The sequence below is a fragment of the Leptosomus discolor genome, chromosome 6 (genome assembly GCF_034619465.1).
Source record: "Leptosomus discolor isolate bLepDis1 chromosome 6, bLepDis1.hap2, whole genome shotgun sequence".
Lineage (NCBI taxonomy): Eukaryota > Metazoa > Chordata > Aves > Leptosomiformes > Leptosomidae > Leptosomus > Leptosomus discolor.
In genome coordinates this window covers 62,156,383-62,180,321 of record NC_141396.1, presented here as the reverse complement: position 1 = coordinate 62,180,321, position 23,939 = coordinate 62,156,383, and the positions used below count along the sequence as shown (strand labels likewise).

The 23,939-nt window shown below is 46.0% G+C and overlaps 1 protein-coding gene across 2 annotated transcripts in view; it reads right to left on the bottom strand.

Annotated features, from left to right (window-relative positions):
• The window catches only part of GARS1 (glycyl-tRNA synthetase 1), a 28,735-nt gene extending 5,681 nt beyond the window's left edge, over positions 1 to 23,054 (bottom strand). Inside the window, exons 1-13 of one of the 2 annotated variants that reach the window (XM_086466473.1) lie at positions 22,884 to 23,054; positions 19,283 to 19,384; positions 16,273 to 16,375; positions 15,050 to 15,191; positions 13,950 to 14,038; positions 12,423 to 12,499; positions 10,524 to 10,669; positions 9,341 to 9,490; positions 7,611 to 7,773; positions 6,534 to 6,698; positions 3,780 to 3,891; positions 3,091 to 3,232; positions 1,199 to 1,284 (exon numbers count right to left, since the gene is read on the bottom strand). In XM_086466473.1, the coding sequence (XP_086322599.1) occupies positions 1,199 to 1,284; positions 3,091 to 3,232; positions 3,780 to 3,891; positions 6,534 to 6,698; positions 7,611 to 7,773; positions 9,341 to 9,490; positions 10,524 to 10,669; positions 12,423 to 12,499; positions 13,950 to 14,038; positions 15,050 to 15,191; positions 16,273 to 16,375; positions 19,283 to 19,384; positions 22,884 to 23,054 (1,648 nt within the window). Of the gene's footprint in view, positions 1 to 1,198; positions 1,285 to 3,090; positions 3,237 to 3,779; positions 3,892 to 6,533; positions 6,699 to 7,610; positions 7,774 to 9,340; positions 9,491 to 10,523; positions 10,670 to 12,422; positions 12,500 to 13,949; positions 14,039 to 15,049; positions 15,192 to 16,272; positions 16,376 to 19,282; positions 19,385 to 22,883 lie in introns of both variants that reach the window. The other variant, XM_086466472.1, reaches the window with a different exon arrangement.
• Between the last annotated feature and the right edge of the window lie 885 nt (positions 23,055 to 23,939).

Here is a 23,939-nt window from a genome sequence, read left to right as displayed (position 1 = left end):
AAGAACAAAGAGATCCTGCACAGGCTACAAGTTGCTCTGCTCCTTCCTAGGAGCATTTGACACATTCTCAGCCTAGGGCAGGACGATCCACTGGTTACAGTATGAACCGGGGAAAAAAATCTACCTCAGTCACCAGCTCTGTCAAAGACTTCCCAAACGACCTTGGGTAAGGCGCTTACAGAGCTGGCTGGAAAGACAAGATTTATTTGAGGAACTAAATCCATGCATTTTGGAAAGTTATCGTCTAGCTCCATTTCCCACATCGGGACAAAAGCTCTGTGGAGATGCCTTGAGCAAAGCTGATGTGATTATTGACTACGAGAGGAACTGACTGGACTTGTCAGCTTAAAGTCTGGTCAGGACGGCAGCCTGGCACGCTGGCAGATGCCGGATGACTTGGCTCCAGGCAGCGGAGTGACACCAGGAGCTCTGAGCACAGAGATCTGCCCATAGCCCTACCAACAGGCTGCCACAACCCAACCTCCGCACTGCAACGGACTGGAAGATGAAAGCTCCCAAAGCTGGTTCACCTTCTACAGCCCCTCCACCACCACTACAGCCCCTCCACCACCACTACAGCCCCTCCACCACCACTACAGCCCCTCCACCACCACTACAGCCCCTCCACCACCACTACAGCCCCTCCACCACCACTACAGCCCCTCCACCACCACTACAGCCCCTCCACCACCACTACAGCCCCTCCACCACCACTACAGCCCCTCCACCACCACTACAGCCCCTCCACCACCACTACAGCCCCTCCACCACCACTACAGCCCCTCCACCACCACTACAGCCCCTCCACCACCACTACAGCCCCTCCACCACCACTACAGCCCCTCCACCACCACTACAGCCCCTCGTCCTTAGCACCATGGGGGACCTGACAAATCCTAGAATATGCAGCTGAAGCAGCAGGAATATAATACGCCACCCAAAGTCTATTGAATGGATTACTGAGCAGACCAGGTGAGAGGCAGGCAGACAGGCCTGTATCAGTGGCCACGGAAATCCTACTGCTGTGTGAAAGCTTTCCAACTCCCTTAAATTGTCGAATTTCAAGGAAATACCGTTTGGCACTTTTCCTGTGCCATGGTACAACACTAACAGGACAATGCGACTAATCAAGTTCACATTCAAAGCACTGATCTGCTTCTTATTTTTTGATGATCAAACAACAAAGACACAAATTTACCATGTAATGTTTTCTGAAATCTCTTCACAGTAACCATGTCCTTTGTTAATGTAAAAGTTTTCCCTTCAGTTTCAACAGTGAATTCCCTGCAAAGGAAAAAAGAAGTCACTTAAAAGCTACAGTAATAAATAAACAAGTTATATTTCCTTAATTGTATTGGTTGGTTGACTTTAAAAGTGGGATGATAGAAGACAGGGCAAACCCCAGAGATCAAAGAAACATGGCATACCCATTAAAAGAAATTTACGTTAATAATAAAATTGTTACATGTACATCAAAAGCAACCACGTTCATCATCATAGTGAACTTCATTGTGGTTAACAGCCTGAAGCAAACTCAATTAGGAAATGGAAGGATCTCAGGATGAAATATATTCACTCAAAAAAAAAAAAAAAGGGAGGCACTTGCTGCAGACCTTACATCTTGTCAAGTGCATGGACTTCCCATGAGTTGTGCCAGAAGGCACCCTGCATTTTCACAGATACCAAAGGGAAGGATACAGCACGGTTATTTTACTGCTTATTTCTAAAGCTTTTGATATTATGGTCTTTAACTATTTTCTCTTGCTCCTTGCTAGTTTGCAACTAGCACACGCTCAATGCCGAGGAGAATTTAGGCTCTATTGACCTACCCCACTTCCAGGAAGCAAATGTTTATTATTATGCATCCTAACAGAAAATTGCTGCTGTAAACATGAGGGCTTCACATCATGAATTTACACAGACATGCTTGTACAAAAGGCAGGTCTAGCACATTGACACTGACAACGCGTAGTCAGCAATGGTACCCTCCTCGCTGAAGCAGTCAGATTGGTGTGATACAAAAAACATGTTTAAGAAAAGTGTGTGCTGATCACCTGCATTTTGACCCGATACCAAATAGGATGAAGTTTATAAAGGCTTTGCTCTGAACGCAGCTACAACTGGAGGCTAAATTTAAACAACAGCCGTGACTTGCAGTCCACTATCAATTCAAACCTGGGGTACTGCTTATGGACTCCTCTATTGAATCATTTCAGTGGGATTCTGCATGCACCACGTTCACTTTCTGCTGGTTTTAATGTGTGTACACATATCCTGCAATAGTTTCTCTCCCCATCTGGAGTGCTACTGTTTTTTCTGTGTTTTCACATTCACAGAAATGTAAAAGAAAGAAATCTCAGCTCAGCCAGAAAAAAGTAAATGTTACCCTAGAACGTATTCACTGATCCCACACCTCGAATCATTTCAAGCAGGAAATTAAGTTTATTTTTTTATTATGGCACCATTAGCCTTCTCATAACATATACAGCTGTTGGCCTGCTTCAGCCAGATTCGACAACTGTAGAGATCTCTTACATTTCCAGCTCCTGCATGTGTTAGGAATACAGGCATACAGGATGAGGAAACACATATGAATTGCTGCCCCAGTAAGTCAAAGGCTGTAACGAGTCCTAAAGCATATCCCTAAACGTTGGAGGACACTCACACACATTTTGGTTCTCATTTAACTATTTTGTTCCATCACTCACAGAATTATTTGATTCATTCTAAAATTCAGTTCAAAACCATCGGCCAGCCCTAGTCAACTCTCAAGCCGGAGCAGGGAAGCTGGTAAATACCTCCCATTTCACTGAGGTGTGTCTCTTACAGGATGATCCTACTAAAGCCAGAAATTTCCCACACAAATAAGCCAATACTTGAATACCATGTTTATACATTTATGCGCATACATCAAGAGGTACGTTTAGGGATGACCAGCAATGACCCAGCAGAAGGGACAGCACCAAAACATTTCAGATGACCCATTCTCACGAGGAAGCTGGTTACAGGTACCTCGAATTAATCCAGCAGCCCTTTGGGAACCCTCAGCAGAGGTGTCAGAGAAGGGTACCCCACACACAGCCAGCTCACCCTTTCTCGCTGAGCAGCTGCTCCATCTCAGTGATGTAGCACTCATCACACATGGAGAGGTATTCCATTACCACCTTTGCGTCCTTCTTATAAGCTTTGCCAATGGCTCCCTTATTTGCCTCAAACTGAACAATGTTGACTGTTCTGTACAGGGTAGTTAAGGGGTTTGAGATGACAGAAAGCAGGGCCTGGTTCTCTTGCTATGTCAAAGCTAATTGCTACACAAAGAAATCTCCTCCATTACTGGATGAAGGAACTTCCCTCCAAGAGAGGAAAGGAACAGTAAAAAAATACTGAAGGGCAGAAGGTCACAAATTTTGAAAGAATACAGCTTTTTTTTTTTTTTTTCCCTACAAGTCCAGCTAGCAGCAGAACCACGGAATGACATGGAGTAAGCTGGGAGAGTAACTCCACATTGAAATTTAAACCATGCTTCACAGTCAAAACAGAGCCTAGCATTAATCTAGGAGAAAAGCACATAATACTAAATCCCCTTTGCCCACCTGAGTAAAGTCACCCACATGCTCAGTTCTCTGCAGGTTACTTCCCAAAGCCATGCTGGTCTGTAAGCTCTAGGTTTCCCAGTTAAATTTACAGATTTAATTTAAAATGGAGCCGCACAGCTCTCCAACACATCTCACTGTCAAATGACTTTTCACTTCCAGGAGAATCTGGTTTATTCTGAAAGGATATAGGTTCTTTGAGAGGCTTCTCAGCTATAAGAGGAACTTTGGTGGCGCGGGCATGGCAGGAGAGGTCATAGCAGGAACGATCAGCACAGCCAACGATCTCAATCCAACCCTGAAAAAACAAAAGTGGAAGCTTTCACCAACTCATTTTTTTGTCCACTTAACCATCAAATATGTTTATTCACCCTTAAGCCCTCCCTGCTCCCAGGACTGTTTTTTCTACATAATTAGCTCTGTTACAATAAGCAGCCCTCACTCACTAGTTGCTCCTTCATTTGAATGATTCCATTTGTTTCCAGAGGAAACGATCAGTTATCTAACCAGTGCCTGTGTTCAGGGCCAGGTTTTCCACATGGCTTGGCAGGATACAGCACTGTGCCAACAGCTTGGGGCTGGGGCCAGAGCACACAGTCCTGTCGCTCACATGCTACAGGCACACGAGACATCATGCCTTCGGGGCTTCTGCGAGTATGGAACAGACAGCAGGCAACCAGCCACATGAGAGTGGCCAAAAGCCTGGCTTACGAGCCAGGAAGACACAGATCACATGCAAGGGAAGCACTTCTTCCAACATTTCAGCATGTATGGCAAGGAGGAATCTCAAAACATCATTCAGGCACACGGAATTGATGAAACCTTCTAACACTTGCAGCAAATAAAACCACCATCTGGATTTTCTAAAAGACAATCCCATGTAAGAAAAGGCCCATCAGCTGCTTTCCATTCACTGTCACTTCAGCATGGACATGCAGGTGGCCAGATGCTGTGTGGTTTTCCAGTCTGCAGTGATATAGCAGGGTGTCAGGAATGGTAAGTAAACAGAAAAAATCCCTGTGCTGGAAAAACCATGGTGTTCCAGAATACCTTGGGGAATTTTTACACAAATTAAACCATCAGGGTACTACAGCTACTTCTCAGAAAAACACAGAATATACATTTAGGCAATAACTTTATAGAACACATTTTAAGCTATTCAGAGCAGTTAACCTATCCCTACCAAGCGCTACAAGTGGGTACTAACAGTTTTAGTCAGAGCTAAGTGACAAACCAAAGCGTGAGTCTAGCTCACGAGGTGGTTCTGTCACGCCCCTGGGATTGCTGTCTTCACCTCCGGGTTCGGCTGTTGCACACACTGCTCTGTGAGTGTTGGCCAGATCCATGACAAGGCTTGCAAAGTTTATTAATCTCATTTGCATGGTGGGGCCCACACATGTCCAGCCTGCTTTGGGCTGGCCGGAAAAGAGAAGCTAAGAACATATGGAAGTCAGCTACCTACATTCAGAGGAAGCCACTCCTTCAATCCTTCCTACAGGGCTTTTCTATACGAAGACAAATCACCCATCCAAGCTGCAGGAATTTTTTTTTCTCATCTTAAGTTTGGTGTGATTTTACTGGATGTTATTCCTCTAACTAGTTGTAATGAAACATCATTGACACAACACTAATGAAACTAGTGATAAGCCTGTTTCAGCTCCTCAAAAAAAAAAGAAAGAGAAAAAAACCCACAAAACTCACGTGGACAAACAGCACTCCACACACAACCTTCTCACCCCTGGGTTACGGGAAGTTCTCCCCACCCATAAATAAGGCTGTCTAAAGCCTTGACCCGCTCCCTGTGTGGGCACCCTTGGGCTGAACATGCTACAAGTTTGGCTATCAGGCTGGTCAGGACGGTGGATGGGGTCTACCCATGGAAGGGTCACGGCAATGTCACAGGCTAACCCCGCAGACCTCAGCAAAACCCCTTCAATCTTTCGATCCTTTACTGGAACAGAGAGTTCTCCAGGTAGTTTCAGAAATCCGTACATACCCTAGACCCCTCAGAAAGGCTAACCAAGCAGAAAAACACGTGCTTTGCTGCACATGAGGGAAAAATAATGAAGTAACTTTCTCTTTTTTACTCAAATTCAACCCAAAAACCAGATTCTGTATCCTTGAAGAGGGCAATGACTTCATAATCAATACAAGTCTAGTTACTGTGCCTTCTAAGATGTATCTTTTGAAACTATCATTCCAACTGATATACTTGGCCGAGACTTACAGAAGAGGCTGAAAGCTCTTCAAGAAAATCTACAACGAGTCTAAGAGCCTTGCCCCTACCTACCTACTGCTGGTTCACCTGAGAGAAAAAACAGGACACATTTTTCAAAATCCAACTAACAACACAAGAGAAAAACAAAGCACTCAAAGTCTGAACTGAAAGGCTCTCTATGATTCAGCATGAAGATAAAAATCCTTCGGAAATTTCTCTCCCAGCACCAGCCGTTTGAACTGGGAGGACTGAACTCGTTCCTCACAGCCTGGAAGTAGGAAGCATCCATGCAGGAAGGAATCTGTCCTGGAATAACGCCTCCAGCAAAACAAATCCTTCCCCACTGCTGTTACAGGGGTGATAGTCTTTGGAAAGCACCAGGACTTGGTTTCCTTTAATTTCAGATGAAATTCAACCAGTGAAAAGTCCCCAGGCAACTTCAGGCTCCAGCAAATGAGTCTGAAGCACCTACGAAGCACCTACAAAGGACCTACAAAGAAGCAGGAAGAGTTCATAAACGTTGTGGGAGCTGCCCTGGCCCCTTAGTCCTGGACTCAGAATATCTCCACTGCAGTAAGTGTGTTCATACCAATGTGGGTCTGGACAGAAACATCAGACTCATAGCCCTAGTCCTAAAAACCAAGAAATAAAACAAAGTCCCTTCCTGCACTACCAACAGATCTGACAGGGAGTGCCACGTGCTGCTTCACTTTGTCACTTACATACGATGTTTTGGACTCTGCATCCCAGCAGTCGCAGGCATAATGAGCCATCTCATTCTCCATGTGCTGTCGGAAGCGCAGCTTCTCTGGGGATACACCGACCTTTGTAAGGAAGAGGTAGATTCTGCCAATGAAGTAACCAAGAACGGAGTTATTGATCACACCCTGGAAAAAGCAGGAAGAAAGAAAAAAAAACAAACAAACAAACAACACATAGACATTAATTCCTTAGGAAGCAAAGTAATGATTTGTTGTACTTCTGCAGACAACCTGACACGTTAGAGACAGAACTTCTTGCAGCCACCTCTGATAAAGTACTATGTCTCCCTTGAAATTACTACATCTTTTCAAATTCACCCAGTGCCACTGGCGTATCTCCATCTGAACAGAACAGCAAGTTATTATTCTAGGACCCATCACTGTCTCTGAAGACCACCCACTTGAAAATACCCTGCTGTATGCAACAGTGCAGTCACTGGCATTACAACAGTGCATGGGAATTGCATTTGTAGCTCAGGGCCCCACAACAGCTGTACCCTACAGTGCACATTTGCAACACAACACAGGGGTGCTGTTGTTTGTTTGTTTGTTTTTCTTGGGGTTTTTTTCTGCAGTTTTTTGTTTAGGTTTTGGAGGGGACAGTGTCTTGGTGTTCGTTTTATTTGGGGTTTTGGAGGGGGCGGGGTGGAGCAGGTTGGTAAACCTACTCACTCATAATTTGCATGTATGGAGAATCGGGCAGGGAAATGCCAACATGGAAGCCACGTACCGATGGGGGCGAGCAGCTCAGCATTAGATTCCCAGTCACTGCTGAGCTTTTAGCAGATATCAGTATTCCTTATTGTTTCTCTCCCATCAGCCAAGTGAGAAAGCTTAACCTCTAACCACTATCCCAGCATCACCTGCAGCCTTTCCTTACTGCTTACGAGGGCCAGGCTCGGATCTCAGTCACACCAATTCACTGACTCTTCAGCCTGGGAGCAAACCCCAGCTGGCACCAACACAACAGTTTGTAATTCAGCCTTGAGAGCAACATTCAAAAGAGCGAGCTCCACGTGCTCGCAAGAGCTACGTTACCTGTTGGACAGCATCGCCCAGCCGCATGACGTGGGCAGACTGCCCGCTGACCTGGGCCTTGGAAGAGTACAGGAGGATGTTGAGATCTGCCACATTCTGAAACTTGGGGTGATTTTTCTCACTGGGATCCACAAAGTGCTCTATTTCTGCCATAGTGAATTCCCTAACGGAAACACAACCAACCAAGCGTATTAAGTATTTTACGCGTTAGCCACAGCCCCTCTAATGCATGGTTATGCTTTAGCATCTCACAAGCAAATCAGTAGTTTAAAAACACGTGCAAACTCAGAGCCAAGACAACATACACACAGGAACATGAACCAGTCTCGACACTAGGTTCAGTGTCACCTTCGAACTCCTAACAAAACTTTCCACAAAGTCATCTAGAGATCTCCAGGCCATGGTTATCACCACTGCGACTCAGAGCAGAGAACATCACCTTTAGAAATACTTCCAGAAGTTCTCCGGAGTTTTTCCAGACTGCTGTGATGCCCATATTAGGAGCATACTTTTCCTACAGGGCCAATGAAGTGTAATCCACTGATTAATTCAGTAGCATTAACTCGCATCAGAGGTGCCCAAAATAGCCAAGTGAGATGATAATTTCTTGAAGACAATGATACTGCTAATCAGCAATGGTGTACATTCTGGTTTAAGAACTTGCCTTTAATACATATATACTCACACATTGTTTCTTGGCCTTCTTGCTTGAAATCACTTTACATTGAATTAGCTTTAAAAAAGCTCTAGCTAATCATTAACTTTGAATCCCAGGCATCAGGATGTAATTTGCTATGATAGCATAACAACACAGTCTCCAATAAATGTGCCACAAGCATATAATTTATTTGACTGAAAATGCATTCCAATGAGAAAAGTTCTCGTTGCCAGATGTGCAAGAGAGAGCAGGCAGCCTGAGAAAATTCCAAAGCGCTCCCTTAGTGCTTAACGACGCCACTGCCTCTCAGCGACATGGATGGCACTGCATTAATCAGCTACCAAGTTTACAACACACACTGCCTGTGTGCATGGCAGAACCACACTGACTGTGACCGGGAGCTCATGTTCCAAATTAGACAGAAGAGACTTCTGTTCAGAATAGTTCAGTTACAGAGTTTACCCTTAATGAAATGCAATAATCACTTCTATCCTGAGATAGAAAGCTTTGAAAGCAGTTCTTAATAATCCTGAGCTTTCCTGCTTGATTGATCTTGGGACACAAATACACGCCCCGAGTCAGGTTCTCTCACAACTTCCTCGCTGTAGTAAGTTGCAGAACTGCAGAATCTGCAGAACTGAGACAAGGGAATACTGCTGCAAGGTCAATCACGTTTTGATTCCAGATTTCAGTTTTGAAGTAAATCACATGCACATAATTAAACAAGCAAAGCTGCACGACCTGTGGAGAACTCAGCCACCTTTAATATGATTTGTTTAGATGATGATGGAAGCCAAATTTTGCTAGTAAAACTGAGTTTAATCTAGGTGTTTCTAATACAGCAGCTATTTCAGAGATCCTGCTTCTCACCAGCCAGGCTTAGATAGAATTCTGCAGTTAAAACCTTAACTACATGAGTTTGCCCATGAACCCTGAGACTCATTAGGCACATTAACAGGAGTCCTCTAGCAGAGAGCACCGAAGTGAAAGGGTCATGTACAAACACTGGAACAAAAGGGAGGTGCTACCTGCTCCCAGGTACCCTTCTGTGGAAAGAGGAAACTCGCAGTACCTCACTCTGATAAGGCCGGAGCGGGGTGAGATTTCATTTCTAAAGGAATTTCCAATCTGGGCAGCAGCAAAAGGCAGTTTGCCTTGGTTAAACTCCAGAAGACGTTTGAAGTTGAGGAATATTCCCTGTGCAGTTTCTGGCCTCAGATAGCTGAAACGAGATGGGAGAGAGGAACAATCAGGAAGATAAAAAGGTGAGGAAAGCAGTGAGAAAACAAAACCACAGTTACTGCAAAACTTAAAGGTGGTACTTTTTCTCTTGAGTCTTTTAACTCCAGACACAAAACAATGAAGCAATAGACTAAGGGAAAAATAAACAAACAAACATCAGCTGCAGCTCACAGCACTCCATAGTTACTGTCAAAAGTAAATTGGATGACTTGGCTGCTTTTGAAATACCAGCATAGAATGGAAAAAGGTGCTTGAAGGAAATAACAGTGATCAGTGACACCAAGGAGGTCACAGGGAATGCACCCTCCTTGCCTTTCCTCTGCGGGCCTGAGCTGTACCAGGCTGCTTACAAACCCAGACTTCACAGGCAAATCATGGCCGCAGCTCTGCTGTTACTGCAACCCCTACAGCGATTTGAGACCCATGCAGAGAGTACCACCTGCACAGGCTATTTCACGTACTGCACTGGAGAACACAAATGACTTGTATCTCTGACCCCATCCCAGAGCATGTGCAAGAATCATATTCTCACTCCTCAATGGAGGTTTCAGGTTTAGTTTCAGAGATCCCAGCTCAAGACAACAGCTCCTACATTCTCACACAGTAACTACGAACACCTAGTGAAAAGTGATGTTAACACTGGATCACCCTGCTAAGTAACTTCATCCTGAAACAGGGACACTGAAGCAGGTTCTCTAGAGCCATAACGTCGCTGACAATTGTGGACCCGTTAACTGGCTTTATGGAAACAACTCCAACCAGGAAGGGCATTGCTGTGACCCACACTGGCTGGCTGCTTCAAGGATTTTCATGATTCTGCAACAGCTCCTTGTTTCTCCTACTTTTCACCAAGAGTACAAGGAATGCTAACCTGCCAGAGAAGACTGGGACTGAAAGGCAGGGAAAGGCTACTCAAAGAGAAACTGCACATGTCAACCCTCTTGAGACTCCATTTTTGTTCCAAGCAATCTATGAAGAAGGGAGAGCATGAGCCGAATGAGATTAGTACCTACCCAGGCATGTTTCCTCCAGGCCCAATGGAGGTCTTGAACATCAGATTGAAAGAAACGGGAGGGGACAGGTCATTCCCAGTGATAGGCGATTTCACGTTGTAGTTCACAAAGAGATCCGCAAGTTCTTGCTGGCCATAATTGTCCAACTAATATCAAAACACAGGAGAATTATTTTAATTACTAGACAAGATAACAGGAATTAATTATGTCCTCTTCACCTTTTACTGAGCACGATCCACAGCTCTGAATCACCTGCCCAAACAATTCCCTTTTAACCAAAATTTTCAAGCAAGCTAAAGTTTGAACCGACGACAGACGAACACGCTGCACATCTGCAAACTTGTGTTAGTAATACAGGTCCATGACTCGGTCATACCACAGCAAATCTGAAGCCTAGATAGAAATGTAAGCACTGAGCATAACAGTGGGTGTAAAGCAGAAGAAAAGTCACTTAGACTGCATCACCACCCACCAGTAGCTTCTTTCGAACAGTTTCAGCAAAAACACGGGGAGCAGTGTGTTGGGAAGGAAAAAAAAACAGCAGTGAAAAAAGGAAGCTAAAATTTCTGCAGGGCTTTGTCTGCACTCACTCCTCTTTCTTCTGCTGCTTGAAACACAATACTCAAGCCATGCATCAAATGCTCTCTTTCCGAGGTGTTTTGCTTTATTTGACTAAAACCCAGATCTGCAACACAGGGCTTCTTGGTGAAAGACTTCCCAATTGCTCTGAAAACAATTTGGTAACGACTGCACACTTTCACAAGTGGGATAAAGTCAGCTCCTTCCAGGACTCTACCTTACTCTTTCTCTAGAAGGTGGGAATCAAGCAGTAGGAGAGCCACAGATCTAACTGCAACCTAACCACACAAGAGACACAATTTCTGGCATTGTTTTGTGCATTTATGCACTCGCCTTTTGCATATGTACATTTAAATGTACCTTCTAGACTTAAGTACCATGAAGGATCTATACTGAACAGTACAGCAATGATTTAACACTCAAGTTTAAAGCCAAATGAGCTGCTTCTAGCATTAATCATCATAATCCTTCATATATAAGAGAGAAGAGTTTATTAACAGAAAGCTTCCCCTAAAGGATGGTCAACATCCTGTGTGGTAGTGTGGAAAACCTAATGATAGCTCCTCAGTGATGTGACACACTGAAAAAAAAAAAAAAAAAAAAGTTGCTCTGTCTGGAAGGAAATGTTCATTCCATGCACGGCTCTGGAAGCATTTACTCTAGAAGTCATGAGAACAAACATTACAAACAAAGTAAGAAAAACAAATGAAAAAATAAAGGCAAATGTCTGTACAGCTGCTCAGGAATGTCAGCCTGGAGCACCAACCACTCTCACAGCAAACACAGGCAAAATCTGTGCAGGGTGACACAGGCAGAGGAACAAACCTCAAGTGCTTTAAAGCCGAGACAACTTTAAAACATACTGGTTCAGTGCTAAGGTGATTTAGAAAAACCCTGATAAAATTTCTCATCCATCTGTTCCTTTGCATCACAATCCTGCAGTGAGGGATTTACAAAGGTAAAAGGGGGGACTCAGAAGAAAAAGGCTTTCTACCAGGGTGTGAAGTGGAACACAGCAGACCAGCTTCAAGGACAGAGCTTCAGCCCTACCAACTCAACACTCAAGAGACTAATGTAATAGCAGTGACTCTCCAAAATCACCAAAGGAGGGAGATGCTATTAACCAGCAAGTTTACAGTATTTGTTAACCAGGAGTTTTCTGGATTTAGGAGCATGTACAGCCCAACATGTACCTCTGAGGTAAAGACTTCTGAGCATCTTCAGAGGCCAGAAGGGACACTGCCTCTGGACTCGGTGCATTGCACTTCCTCTGTTGCATACACACCCCTGAAGCATTCACCTCCCCACGAAGGCACCCACCTGTGTTAGAACGTTTTCCATTTCTGCCTTTTTCTCTGCTGTGCACTTCTTGTCAGCCATAAGCTTTTGCAGGTGAGCTGTAAGCAAGAAAAGTACATCCTGAGTTTACACTGCAACACCATCACTGACCCCAGTCTAAAGCTTGACAAATCAGAAGGGTCCTCCAGCATGAGCGTAAGTGTACGTCCACCAGTTGCCTCGCTAGCGTCTATCAGGGCAATTCCACTCATGTCATCAGGGCGATGCTGATCTACAGCTCAGGAGCTGCACCAGTTCGCTGTACTGGTGTGCCACAGGGAAAACAACAGGTCCTTATCTAGTTTCTTTCCTACACTCATTCCTCTAAGCCCAAAGAATTGCTTTGTAGTTCCTTTCTCCTTATTTTCTTTCTATACAGACTGGAAATTAAAAGCAACATCTGATTCCGAGCCAGCCAGGCTAATTTTATCCAAACGCACTCAGAGGCACACACGGAGTTGGTACAGCAGGGTTAGACTGCATTCCACTGTAAAGCACAACATCCTCCATGAGATACAAAGGCAGAGAGTGACGCCAAGACTTCCCACTCATTCGAAAAAAAGCGATCTGACTTTTTAGTGGCAGTTACAGCAGGTGGCTGTGCACCAGCGACGGGCTGCAGAAGAGACAGGGACACTCTTCCCTGTGATGCTGTTCAGCGTGCAAAGCGGGCAGAGGTTAGGTGGGCTGCTTTTGGTTTTTTTAATAAAATAAAAATTCTAACTGAGTGTTATGAAAACAGCCTGAAGGCCAATATAGACGCTTCTACATACCTCACCTGCGAGGAAAAGGCTAGAAAACTGGAGAGCACAACCCACTTAAACCTAGAGCAGAACAATCCTTCCTTTCACAATGGAGCTGTACATGAAAAAGTTTTCAAATAGGTTTCTTATTTCTGAGATTCCTTCATGTGATTTTTCTTTCGGTGTGTGTTTTTTAAACATACTTTAATCAATAACCAGAAAGAAGTGAGAGGACTTTGCAAACCTAAGAAATGCCTGAAGTCTATTTAGCATCCCCAGAAGCCAGCTGAGTTCTACGGTACACGGAAGTCAGCAGCTGCCATGTAACTGACCTCCGCGTAGGGAAAGCACGTTCTGTCCCTTACATCATCACTACATCATTTCCTAGTTCTGAACAAAAAGCAACTGAAACTCAAGAAAACTAAAACCAGAATACGGTCGAGAACAGGAACCTTGCTACATAGGGAGTCCCCAGCTTAGACAACACAGTAATCTTTTATAGCCTGATGACACAGGATTTTATAAAAAGAGACCCAACTATGTCTTTACTAGAGATCCTGTTCCTCGTTTAAGACACTAACGTGACATTTGGGTGGAACTGAGAACACACAGGAGCTTTGGTATGGTGTGATTAATGAACTATAAACACGAGTGTGAAAGACTGGCTACATACACCAACTGGCCTTCCTCGAGAAAGATGCTCTTCCCATGTTTGTACCACTGCAAGAAATCCCCGAGCCCACCCAGCTGTGGAACAAAACCAAACCTTTTAAGAGATGATCAGCACGAAAACATTCCCCATTTTTCACATCTTTCACCATGAAGTCAGCAAACTTGTCTACATGGCCAGAAGTCCTAGAAAAGATGATGCAAAAAAGCAACATGAAAGCTGCCACTGGACAGCCCCAGGTACTGCGTGACCCCAGTGGACAGACCATTATCAAAGAGAAGTCCTTCAAACTACGTGCCCAAACTGCAAGCTCACTCTTGCTTCAGATTATAGATTCGCATTAAGCAGTACCATCCCACAGAAAATCTCATCTGTGAGAAAGTATCGATACATCTGAAGCTTAGAATGTGTCACTAAGATGACACTTAGTGCCTTTAGGAACTGCACTGTGATCAAAGCAAGATATAGATGCAGTGGTGAAGAGTAACCAGTAGTTCAGGTGGACAGATCCCCACTAGTTTATACCAATGATCCATGAAAGCTTCTGCCCACCTTGCCATGAACACGACAAGGTAACGCAGTTGACTCAGCTCAGGATCTCAGTCAAGCTCCTGATGCGTTCAGCAATCCTGTGAGAAGTCTTAGTGGGGATATGTGGAGGTGAAAGGGTCCAGAGTCTGAACTATGCCCCCACCCTGGAGGATGGTCCCTCTACCCGGTCTGTGGATAAAGAGAGGGCTTCAACCCCCAGGGCTACAGAAGCATCATTTGCATTCGGAGCTCAATTCCCATGTTGCACATTGCCATCCCCCCACAGAGACGGGAAGGATGGTCGAGCAGCCTGGCCACTGTCCTAAACTATGACTCAGGTGTCCCAGATTTAGGCAAGTCACCTAATCCTTTCTCTTGTCTTCTTGGTCTTTTAGAAAAAAGGCAATTTCTTTAGGCAATTTCTTACCTAATGGGACTGCTAGGAGACATTCAGACATTAGACTCTCAGAGTCCCACTGCTCTCCCCGATTTATGGAACAGCTTCTCACACTGACCTGTACGCTATCTAATTATTTTGCACTGCAACAAGGTACGAAATTGGGTGACCGAGTCTCAAGATCCCGGTGGGTAATTTTACAGAAGACTGTAAAAAGCAACTACAATCAGAAATTACATGCTGCAGAAAAAAAAAGACCAATATTTACTTCAGAACTGGCTCTGGCGTGAGCATGGTACAGTCGATCTCCAAGATTTGTTCTTCCTGAATAAAGTGCTGTCTCCATGCTTGGATAATGTTGTTCTTCAAAGCACACCCAACAGGCCCGAAGTCATACAGACCACTGACACCTGCAAGAGGAAAAAGATTAAAAAAAAAAAAGTGGTAGGTGAGAGATTGTATTGTGTTGTTTGGAGGAAGTGTCCTCCCTTCTCAGTGTTTCCATCAGTTGGTTTAAGTCTGAGGTCATTTTCTGAGCATGAAGAAGCATCAGCTTCCTTGTGCTAAACAGAACATGGAATGTGGCTTACTGTAGAGAGCTTTTTACATAAAGACCCACGACATAAGGGCTGAAAGTGAACTCTGGGAAGCACCTAGACAGACGCTGCCCTAGACACTAACCAATAGAGCGCAGCGGGGCGTCAGGTAGTGGTAGAAGCCGAATCTCATAAACACCTGACACCAACAACTGTAAACTCCCACCACCAATGGATTATATATATTTTGTGGAGAGTTTTGTGGGAGCAATCTATCTGGAGGAAGAATCCAAACACAGAAGAAGTGATAATGCACGGGCCAAGGCCGTATTGCTACTGTCAGTAATAAAACATGCCTGCCAATTACCAGTTTGGGCACAAAGATGTAAAAAAGAAAGAAAAAGCCAATAAAACAACACAGAGTATTCATTTTATTATCTTAGGTGAAAGAGCAATAACCATACAGGCATTGTGCTGCCCTCCCGAGGTGCTCGAATCAGCTACCTGAAGAGGTTTAACAGCCACATTTGTTCACCCATACCACAAAGTTCACTGACGAAGTTCACTAAGGTAACGGGTCCTGAAATTCACTGTAGTTTTGAGCATTATCTGGCCAAGAAAAGCTCAGACAAAGATGAAAAGAAATAAGCTGCTCAGCCCCTAACACCCCACCCCTCAGCAAAGAAACCATCCTCTACAATGTAATGCTAAAGCCCACTCGCTCACATGCAGAAAGCAAAAGACAAAATTTAAGCCCCCTCCCCACCCAAAGACTTTAGGAAGGGGGAACTTCTGAAAGGCTTACAGACTCAAGCAGGAAAGTTTAAAGTCAACTTAAAAAAAAATTCTTTTATGTTGCATTAATATAACACTGCAAGACTACAGCATTTCACACAGCTAGAAAGACCAGAACATTAGCCTAAAGGGATGTAAGTAAATGTCTTCATATCTGTACCTCCATAAATAGAAAAGGCTTGATCATAGAAAAACCTCCTTTTCAGGGTGTCTTCCATTTTAACTCTGTCCACAATGTCATCTTTGGGCTGTAAGGCCAGCTCCTGTAATTCAACCAAAATGAAAACAGTTAATAGCTCCTGTTTCTGGCAGGAGGACAAACCCTCTCCATTCACCACTATGAGTCAAAAGTCTGTAAAGACCATTTTGAAGCAAAGGTATCCGGCCAACACGCTCATTTTCCAAAGAGGAATGATCACACTGAGATTCAAGCGCTCAATGGCAAACGTGACTGTCTGAATGCAGTATTTTGCACACTCAAGATGGACTCATCTGCTCTAACTTTCAGACAACTAAGTCTAAGCTAGTTATCCTCAGCTCTCTTTACAATCACTGGAAAGAAATGCCAATTCTCAAAGCAATTCTTCAGATCTATTTCCCTCTCCTGACTATAAAAAGAGCGTAAAGTCACTAGCTTGGACTACAAACATCTAACTTGGCACATACGAAGCTTTCAATAAAGTGTTCCTCACGTGAAAGAACTTTGACTATGAAGATTACAAACATCACCATCCTTGTGCTCTGCCAAAGGTGTGTATTTAGCTGCTTGTACAAAGAATATCTATTTACAAAATAGACAAAGAATATCTGTTTGCAAAATGCAGGCTTTCACACACGTAGCCCCGTGCACATGAAAAACTTACAAGTGCCTGTCTGTGAAAACGTTTTACAGCAGACTCGCTATTTTTACTGAAAACCTATGATTTCTGCAACAATTCCATTAGTGAAGTCAACAGACTTGAAAGCCTTTTCTTCAACAAAGATGCTTTGATAATTAAGCAGAGTTAAGCCAAGAAGTTCAAAAAATTAATTCTGATCCTGCTAATACTATCATTTTGAACAACCTTTTGGTAACAAAAAGTATTGTATGACCAGTAATTTCAAAGTTTTCTTTTTTGAGCATTTATAAAGACAAATAAATATAGTCTTAATTTTAAGAAGCACTGTACCCCTGCTGCTCCCATGAACCAGCATAAGCCAATAGCTTTGCATGAGAGACAAGAGACAGAGAGCACGCACGACAGCAGGCACCAGAACAGTACCTTTAAAGCATGGGAAGGGAACGCATTTGGCACTCTTTGCCTAAAAATGCAGAATCACATTTTGCAATGACCGGGGTTTCTTAACGCAACGGATGGCTTTTGCCCAGAGATGGACAGAAGGGGAGTAAGAGTGACACATCCCAGTTCTCAACGGGCAGGGAGAAATGGCCAGCAACACAGGAGTAACTGGAGCAGGTACAAAATTCTGTAGAGCCCCTCTTCTCCTGCCTAAAGAGAAGAGTTAACCAACTGGTGCAGAAGTCAAAGAAAGTCTCTTCTATCCAGCACACATTCATAAATATATTCATAATTAGAAGGCAGAAAAGTGCTTGTGTTGGCCTTCAAGGGGAAGAAAGACCCTGCATAGGAACAGAATCATCTACTGACTTACGATATGGTTCGAGGACAGACCCAAGGAATTTTAAACACTCAACTGCTCTGCCCTGTTCAAAGCTTCAAATTCAGAGCCACTCTCCTATCTTTAAGTAGGAATCACAGAGCTTGAAAGCTGTACCACCTGCTAAAGCGAGCGAGCATTCACACTGCTACCTCCTGCAAGAGGTGCAAGCGACTGTGATGCATTGCTGGAAACACCATCAAGAGAGAAGGACCGTAGCGGAGAGCTGCACTCGCAAGGGCAGACGCTGCGTTTGCAAGGTCGCTCTTGCACTGACAGGGATGCAGCCCACACAAATTGTGTAACTGGCAAGCACACCTCTACACTGCATCCTACGGGCACTCTTCCAACAGAGAGGTGGGGCTCAGAGGGATATCGAGACTCCTGCCCTGCTTTGCTACGTCTCTCTACGTCCAGCTTCCGAGGGCTGGGAAACAGAACTGGGAAAACATTTCGAAACTATTTACTCCAGGGCGACCTAGTTATCAATACAGGTTTCATGAAACGGTTTCAAAGCACAGTTCTACGCCGAATACCAAGTTAAACCACCATCTTTTTACTTGAGTTAAATGTAGGCAAACAAGTAGCTGCAACGCCAGACCTGACTGTTTGCTTCACATGACTCTGTAGGACGAATGGGGTCAACTGGTTTCAACTCAGGTATACTCACATTCTCACAATAAGCTAGTTGCAAGCAGTGGTTTATTTATTTATCTATTCATTTATTTTTAAGAGTACCACCGAAGCACAACCTCAATCTAACTTGTGCTTCATATAAAGATGTAAGTACCTCACAGTTTCCTGTGCGAACCTGCACACGTGACCGGTTTATGCTTCAGCAGTTTCTTTTTGCTGTTTCAGTCTGAGAAGGGGAGGGAAGCTTGCAGGATAAGGAAGAGTATTTTTATTTGTTTATTGATCCAGAGACAAAGCAAACTTGAAGTTCCACCATTTCATTTGCAGAAAAATTTTCCAAAGCACAATCGAATTTAAAAAAGGGGGCACAATTTCAATACACCCTTCCCTTTCACGCTGAGGAAAACCATAGGCTATTGGAAACGTCTCCAAAAACTTTGATCTAACTGTAGCAAAGAAAATGGTTTCCAAAGGAACATGTTCTATGCCAGTCTGGGTATTTAAATGCTGCAAAAAGAATCTGAAGATGAAACTCACAGCAAGTCCTCTCACTGTGCACAAAAAAAGATCTCCACAGCAAATGAAGATTAGCAACATATACACTGAATTTCAGCTGTGACGATGAACAACCTGAACTTACATTTATTTGTTTGCACACTGTGATTTAACACTAACAGATAATACCGTAACAGATAAAGAACAGATAAAGATAAAAAAATTGCCACTAGTTGGAAACTTGCAAACTATTTCAGAAGTGATTCAGTCTACCCTGCTATGACTGTTTAGCCCAATCAACACTGTAAAAGAGCATTAAGTAGAGATTTAAAGGCTTTTCAGACAAAACCGTGGAACTCAAATTTAATGTCCAGACTCACCTTTGCTTCTAGGATCCTCTTCCGAGCTTTGAGTTCTGCTACAGCTTTGTCTATATCCACCTGGGGAGCTTTCTCTTCCTTCAGCTTCCTTACCAGTTCTCCCTAGAAGAAGGAGACAAAACACAAGATACAGATCCTTTCTTTGAATGCCACAGACAAGAACTCTCCTTCTTTCAGCTCCCCTGGCAATCCAAAAGGAGGGTTTCGTCCTGCCTCACTGCTCTCCACATAGGGCTCAAGAGGCTGCTTCAGTTGGCAGAAGTGAGAAACACTTAACACACTTGAAAGCAGAACTAGACATCATTAGAGAAATTCAACCCCCACACACTACTGTTAAATCCCAGACCTGTTATTAAATCTCAGTGTGCAAATACACTCCTGTACGTACCACTTCACAGTGGATTTCCCCAAATGCTAGTTTTCTGTCTTTGAGTGGATTCTCAGATGGTTAATACAGGCTTTGTGCTCTCCTTCCTGATAATAAGGCTTCTCTTCCTTCTACCCCTTCTCTTTTCTTCAAAATTTATGACCATTTTAGATTTCTTTTCCTCTGTCATATCTGTTCAAAACTGGCCAGCAAGCACACAAATGTTTAGAAGAAGGTCTCTCAGAAGGTGACCAGATTCAAACCACTATCACCTCGTTAGTTCCACAGAGGTGTCTCTGCCCTATGAGCACAATTCTCCCCTTCCACCCCAGGGAAGTGCTCAATCCCTAAATACCTAACAGTATGATTTTCTGGGCAGTCATGCCCAGCTTGCTCTTGGAGATAATTAAAAGTCTTCCTTTCAAGTCCACTCTTCTTCAGCCAAAACCAAGGGCTATCTTGAATTACTGAGGACAAAGGAGTTGATCCAGGAGGCAAAAGCACAGAGATGCCAATGCCTTGTCAAGTGGGATGTTCTAAGCATGGGTTGCTCCAAGTTCAGCATTTCTCTTGCACTTCTTCATTAAACAAAAAGAAAAAAAAAGGAAAAAAAGGCAATCCAAAAAGATTACAATTTTTCCACAATACCAGCTTTCTCATAAATTCTGAGTTTTTCTGACATTAATATTACAGGCAACTGAGAAACCAAAGAGAATACACACACTGCCATTCAGTAATCAGATCTGAAAAGTAAAAGTGCTTCAGAAACTAAGGGGTTCAAAGGCTAATTTTATTAATAAAAGGAGAAAGACTCTAAAGACCGCATTAAAACAAACACACACAAAGAAAAGAAAGAAAAAATAAGAATCCTGTCAGGCTCCCTAACCCCGTCGGCTACAAGAACAGAACAACTCTGCTGTTTCCTTCCTGTTAACTACTTATACCAAAATGTGAAAAGTTTCATTCTAGGACTGAGGACTTCGCCTGCCATTCCCGGGTAACGTGGCAGAGGGAGGGATCTGATTTTTTTTTTTTTTCTTTTAAAGTAGTAAGTCCAAATTGCCTTTGTTGAGCTGGGGGTCGGCAGTGGGAAAACATCAAGGCAGCAGCAAAGCAGCTACTGCTGATTCAACAGAGCTATTACCGTGCTCATTGCAGAGCATCTAAAAGCAGCATACAGCAACTCTTTGTCCTGATCCATAAGTGAAAGAGTACTCAGACATATGCAAGGAGGACAAAAAAAAAGAAAACACACAACTGAAGCAAATAATTATGTCTGCTGACAGGACTCAATCTAATTAAAGCTACGACCTTGAGCCCAACCCAGAGGAGGAGTGCACAGCAGCACTTGATGTGGCAAATTTTGCTGCAGCTTTGTCCCACAGACCAGTAAAGCAGAGAGGGATCCACCCCTGGATCACGGCAGCTTATTGCATCAGGCACTGCTGCAGGAAGATACGCTGCTCACTTTCCTCTCCATAGGTCAGGAGTCCCTTAGGTTTAATTAAACCGCTTCTCCACAAGCGGATAGACAGGATCCCCTGCATTGTAAGGTATCAACCACCCCAATCTTCATTACTCCCTCCTTTTCCTCTAGCGCAAACATCTCGGCAAATTACTACTGTCAGCCGTACGACACAATATCCGTGGTCCCAGCTATGTACATTTACCCACAAACCTTTCCTTGGCACCCCACACCCCTGTTTCAAACCCACAGGCAGCCAGAAAGAAGGGGTGCACTGATACTCCGAAAGCAAATAACAGCACCCAAGATACAGGATTTTAAAATAAATAAATTGGCTAGTTCTGGAGATCATAATTTTATTTACAAGAAGCTCTCTTGCCAAGGCATTATGCTGTACAATGATTCATAATAAAAACTCATTGAAGTGCTGGTATAATTAGAGGGCCATAAATCCACTCCTTTAATGAGAAAACACATGCACCAATCTACGAATACATGGGACACACACGTAGCTATGTGTGCAGCTAAGCAGAAGACTATGGATTCAGCCACTTAAGGTAGGCATGTGGGGAACCCACACACATAGGTGTTGCTGCTAAAGCAGGGAGGAAGGGGAACTTCCATGTGCTGCAAGCAGGCTGCTCTGCCATTAACACACACAGCCAGGGTACCGAGATCAAGATTCACTTAGGTAACAAAAAGACAACCAAATCCATCTCAGATAAGAAGGAAGCTAAAGATAATAGCTTCATCTGTGAGGGACATGGAAAGAGAATGCAATGCAGTCCCAGCTAACAGGAGACACCTACGTATACAAACAAGTAAGAATGATGAAATGGAAAATGTGCAAAAAAATTAATATCCCTTACTGCATCAGGCAAATACGCAACTACAAAGATCGTTTACCTCCAAAACCCAATTCAAACTCAGCTCTATGACCCTACGGGATGAGAAAACCTATGCAGGCTGTTTGATTTTTTTTTTTAAAAAAAAAAAAAGAAAACACCAAACAACCCAAAAAAACCCACACAACAAAAACCGTGAGGAGCCAGCTACGAGGCCCTAGAAGCATGGCAAAGTCAGCCCCAGCTTGAGCACAGAAGACTCATCAAGCCCAGGAGAGAAAAGCCGGGTAGACAGCCGCACAGATCCAGTTCTGCAAGACAGCTCCAACACACACCACCCCTACGGGGAGGGGAAAGGGCAGCCTGCGGGAAACCCACACCGGCAGCCGCCCGCGCACCCCCTGCCAGCCCACTGCTCTGGGGCAGGCCAAGACCCCCCCAACCCCCACCTGAAGACCCCGCACCCGAGGGGACCGACGCCGGTCAAGGAGCCCCGGGCAGACCCAGAGGGACCCTCTCCCGTGGGCTCAGCGCCGGCAGGGCACCGCAGTGCCCCAGAGCGCGGAACCAGAGGGTCGCAAGCAGGGCCCCCCCCGGGGGGGGGCTGAGGGGAAACGCTGCATTCGCCCCGCACGGAGGGCAAAACAACCCCGCGCCCCCCCCCCCCCCCCCCCCACCTCACCCCCGGAGCACACCCCCGCAGGGCTCGACGTGGGGAGGAACGGGGGGACACCTCCTCACATGGCCGAGCCGAGGCACCGGCAGCGGGCCCGGGGCGGGTCTGTCACACCCTCAAACCCCCTCAGCGACACCCCCGTCCCCCAGCTGGGACGCCCCCCCCCGCCCCCCCTCAGGCGGGTCCTCCCCGGCCGGCGTCCCCCCGCCTCAGCGGGACTCCCCTCAGCCGGGCCGAGGCGGGTTTACCTGGTGCCGCACCGCCTGCCGGAGGGGCGCGAGCAGCGCCTCGGCTTGCGGACCGTCCATGGGGGTCGCGGCCGGGGCGGGCCGGGAGCTGAGCGGGGCGGCGGGTGGGCAGGCGAGGCGGCGCAAGCAGCGCAGCAGGGCGGGCAGGGCGCTACGGGGAGGCAGCGGCATGGAGAGGCGCGGAGCGCCGCCCTGCCCCCCCCCGCATGATGAAATCCCGCCCGGCGTAAAGCCGGCCCGCGCCCCGCCGCCGCACTTTCCGCACGGGCAGCAGCAGCAGCAGCACCACCAGCAGCAGCGGCCGCCGCCGCCGTCGTGCGCCCGCCCGCCACCGCCGCAGATTCGGCACGGAGCGGGACGGCGGCGGGACGGCAGGGGGCGCGCCGCAACGCAACGCAACGCAACGCGCGCCGCCGCCGCTCCGCGCGCCTCAGCGGGGCTGCGCCTGCGCAGGAACACCGCCTCCTCCCGCCCCGGAGTGCGCCTGCTCCGGGGAGGGGCCGCCGCCCCCCCCCCCCCCCCCCCCCCTTCCCGGGTGTGCGTGAGGCGGGGGGCGATATGTGCTGCCCCCCCCCCCCCCCCCATCGGGGGACACCCCGAGAAGTGACACACCTCCCATCGGGGGACACCCGGAGAAGTGACACCCCCAGAAGTGTAGATGCCCCCCGCCCGAAGCGGGGGCACTCCCATCGCCCCTGAGCACCCCCATCGCAGCCCCGCACCGCCCTCCCCCCCCCCCCCCCCGGGGGCTCTGCACCCACCCAGGCCACCTCGGCGCGGTGATGTCCCGTTGTCCCCAAGCCACGTTCCCAGCACGTGCCCCACCCCCCCACCCCCCCCCCCGCCGTGGGGCAGGGAAGCGCTGGGGGCCATGGGGGCGGTGTGGGGTATGTGTGTGTGTGGGGGGGTGTTATTTTTTCGATCAGCTGCAGCATTTGAGCTCCAAAAGCTTTGTAGGTTTTGGCCTTGGCCGTGTTTTGCTTTTCACTGATCCACCGTTGTCCCTCGGCTGCCTGGGGACTGCGCCGGGGCGGGCAGCACCCCGACGGGCAGCAC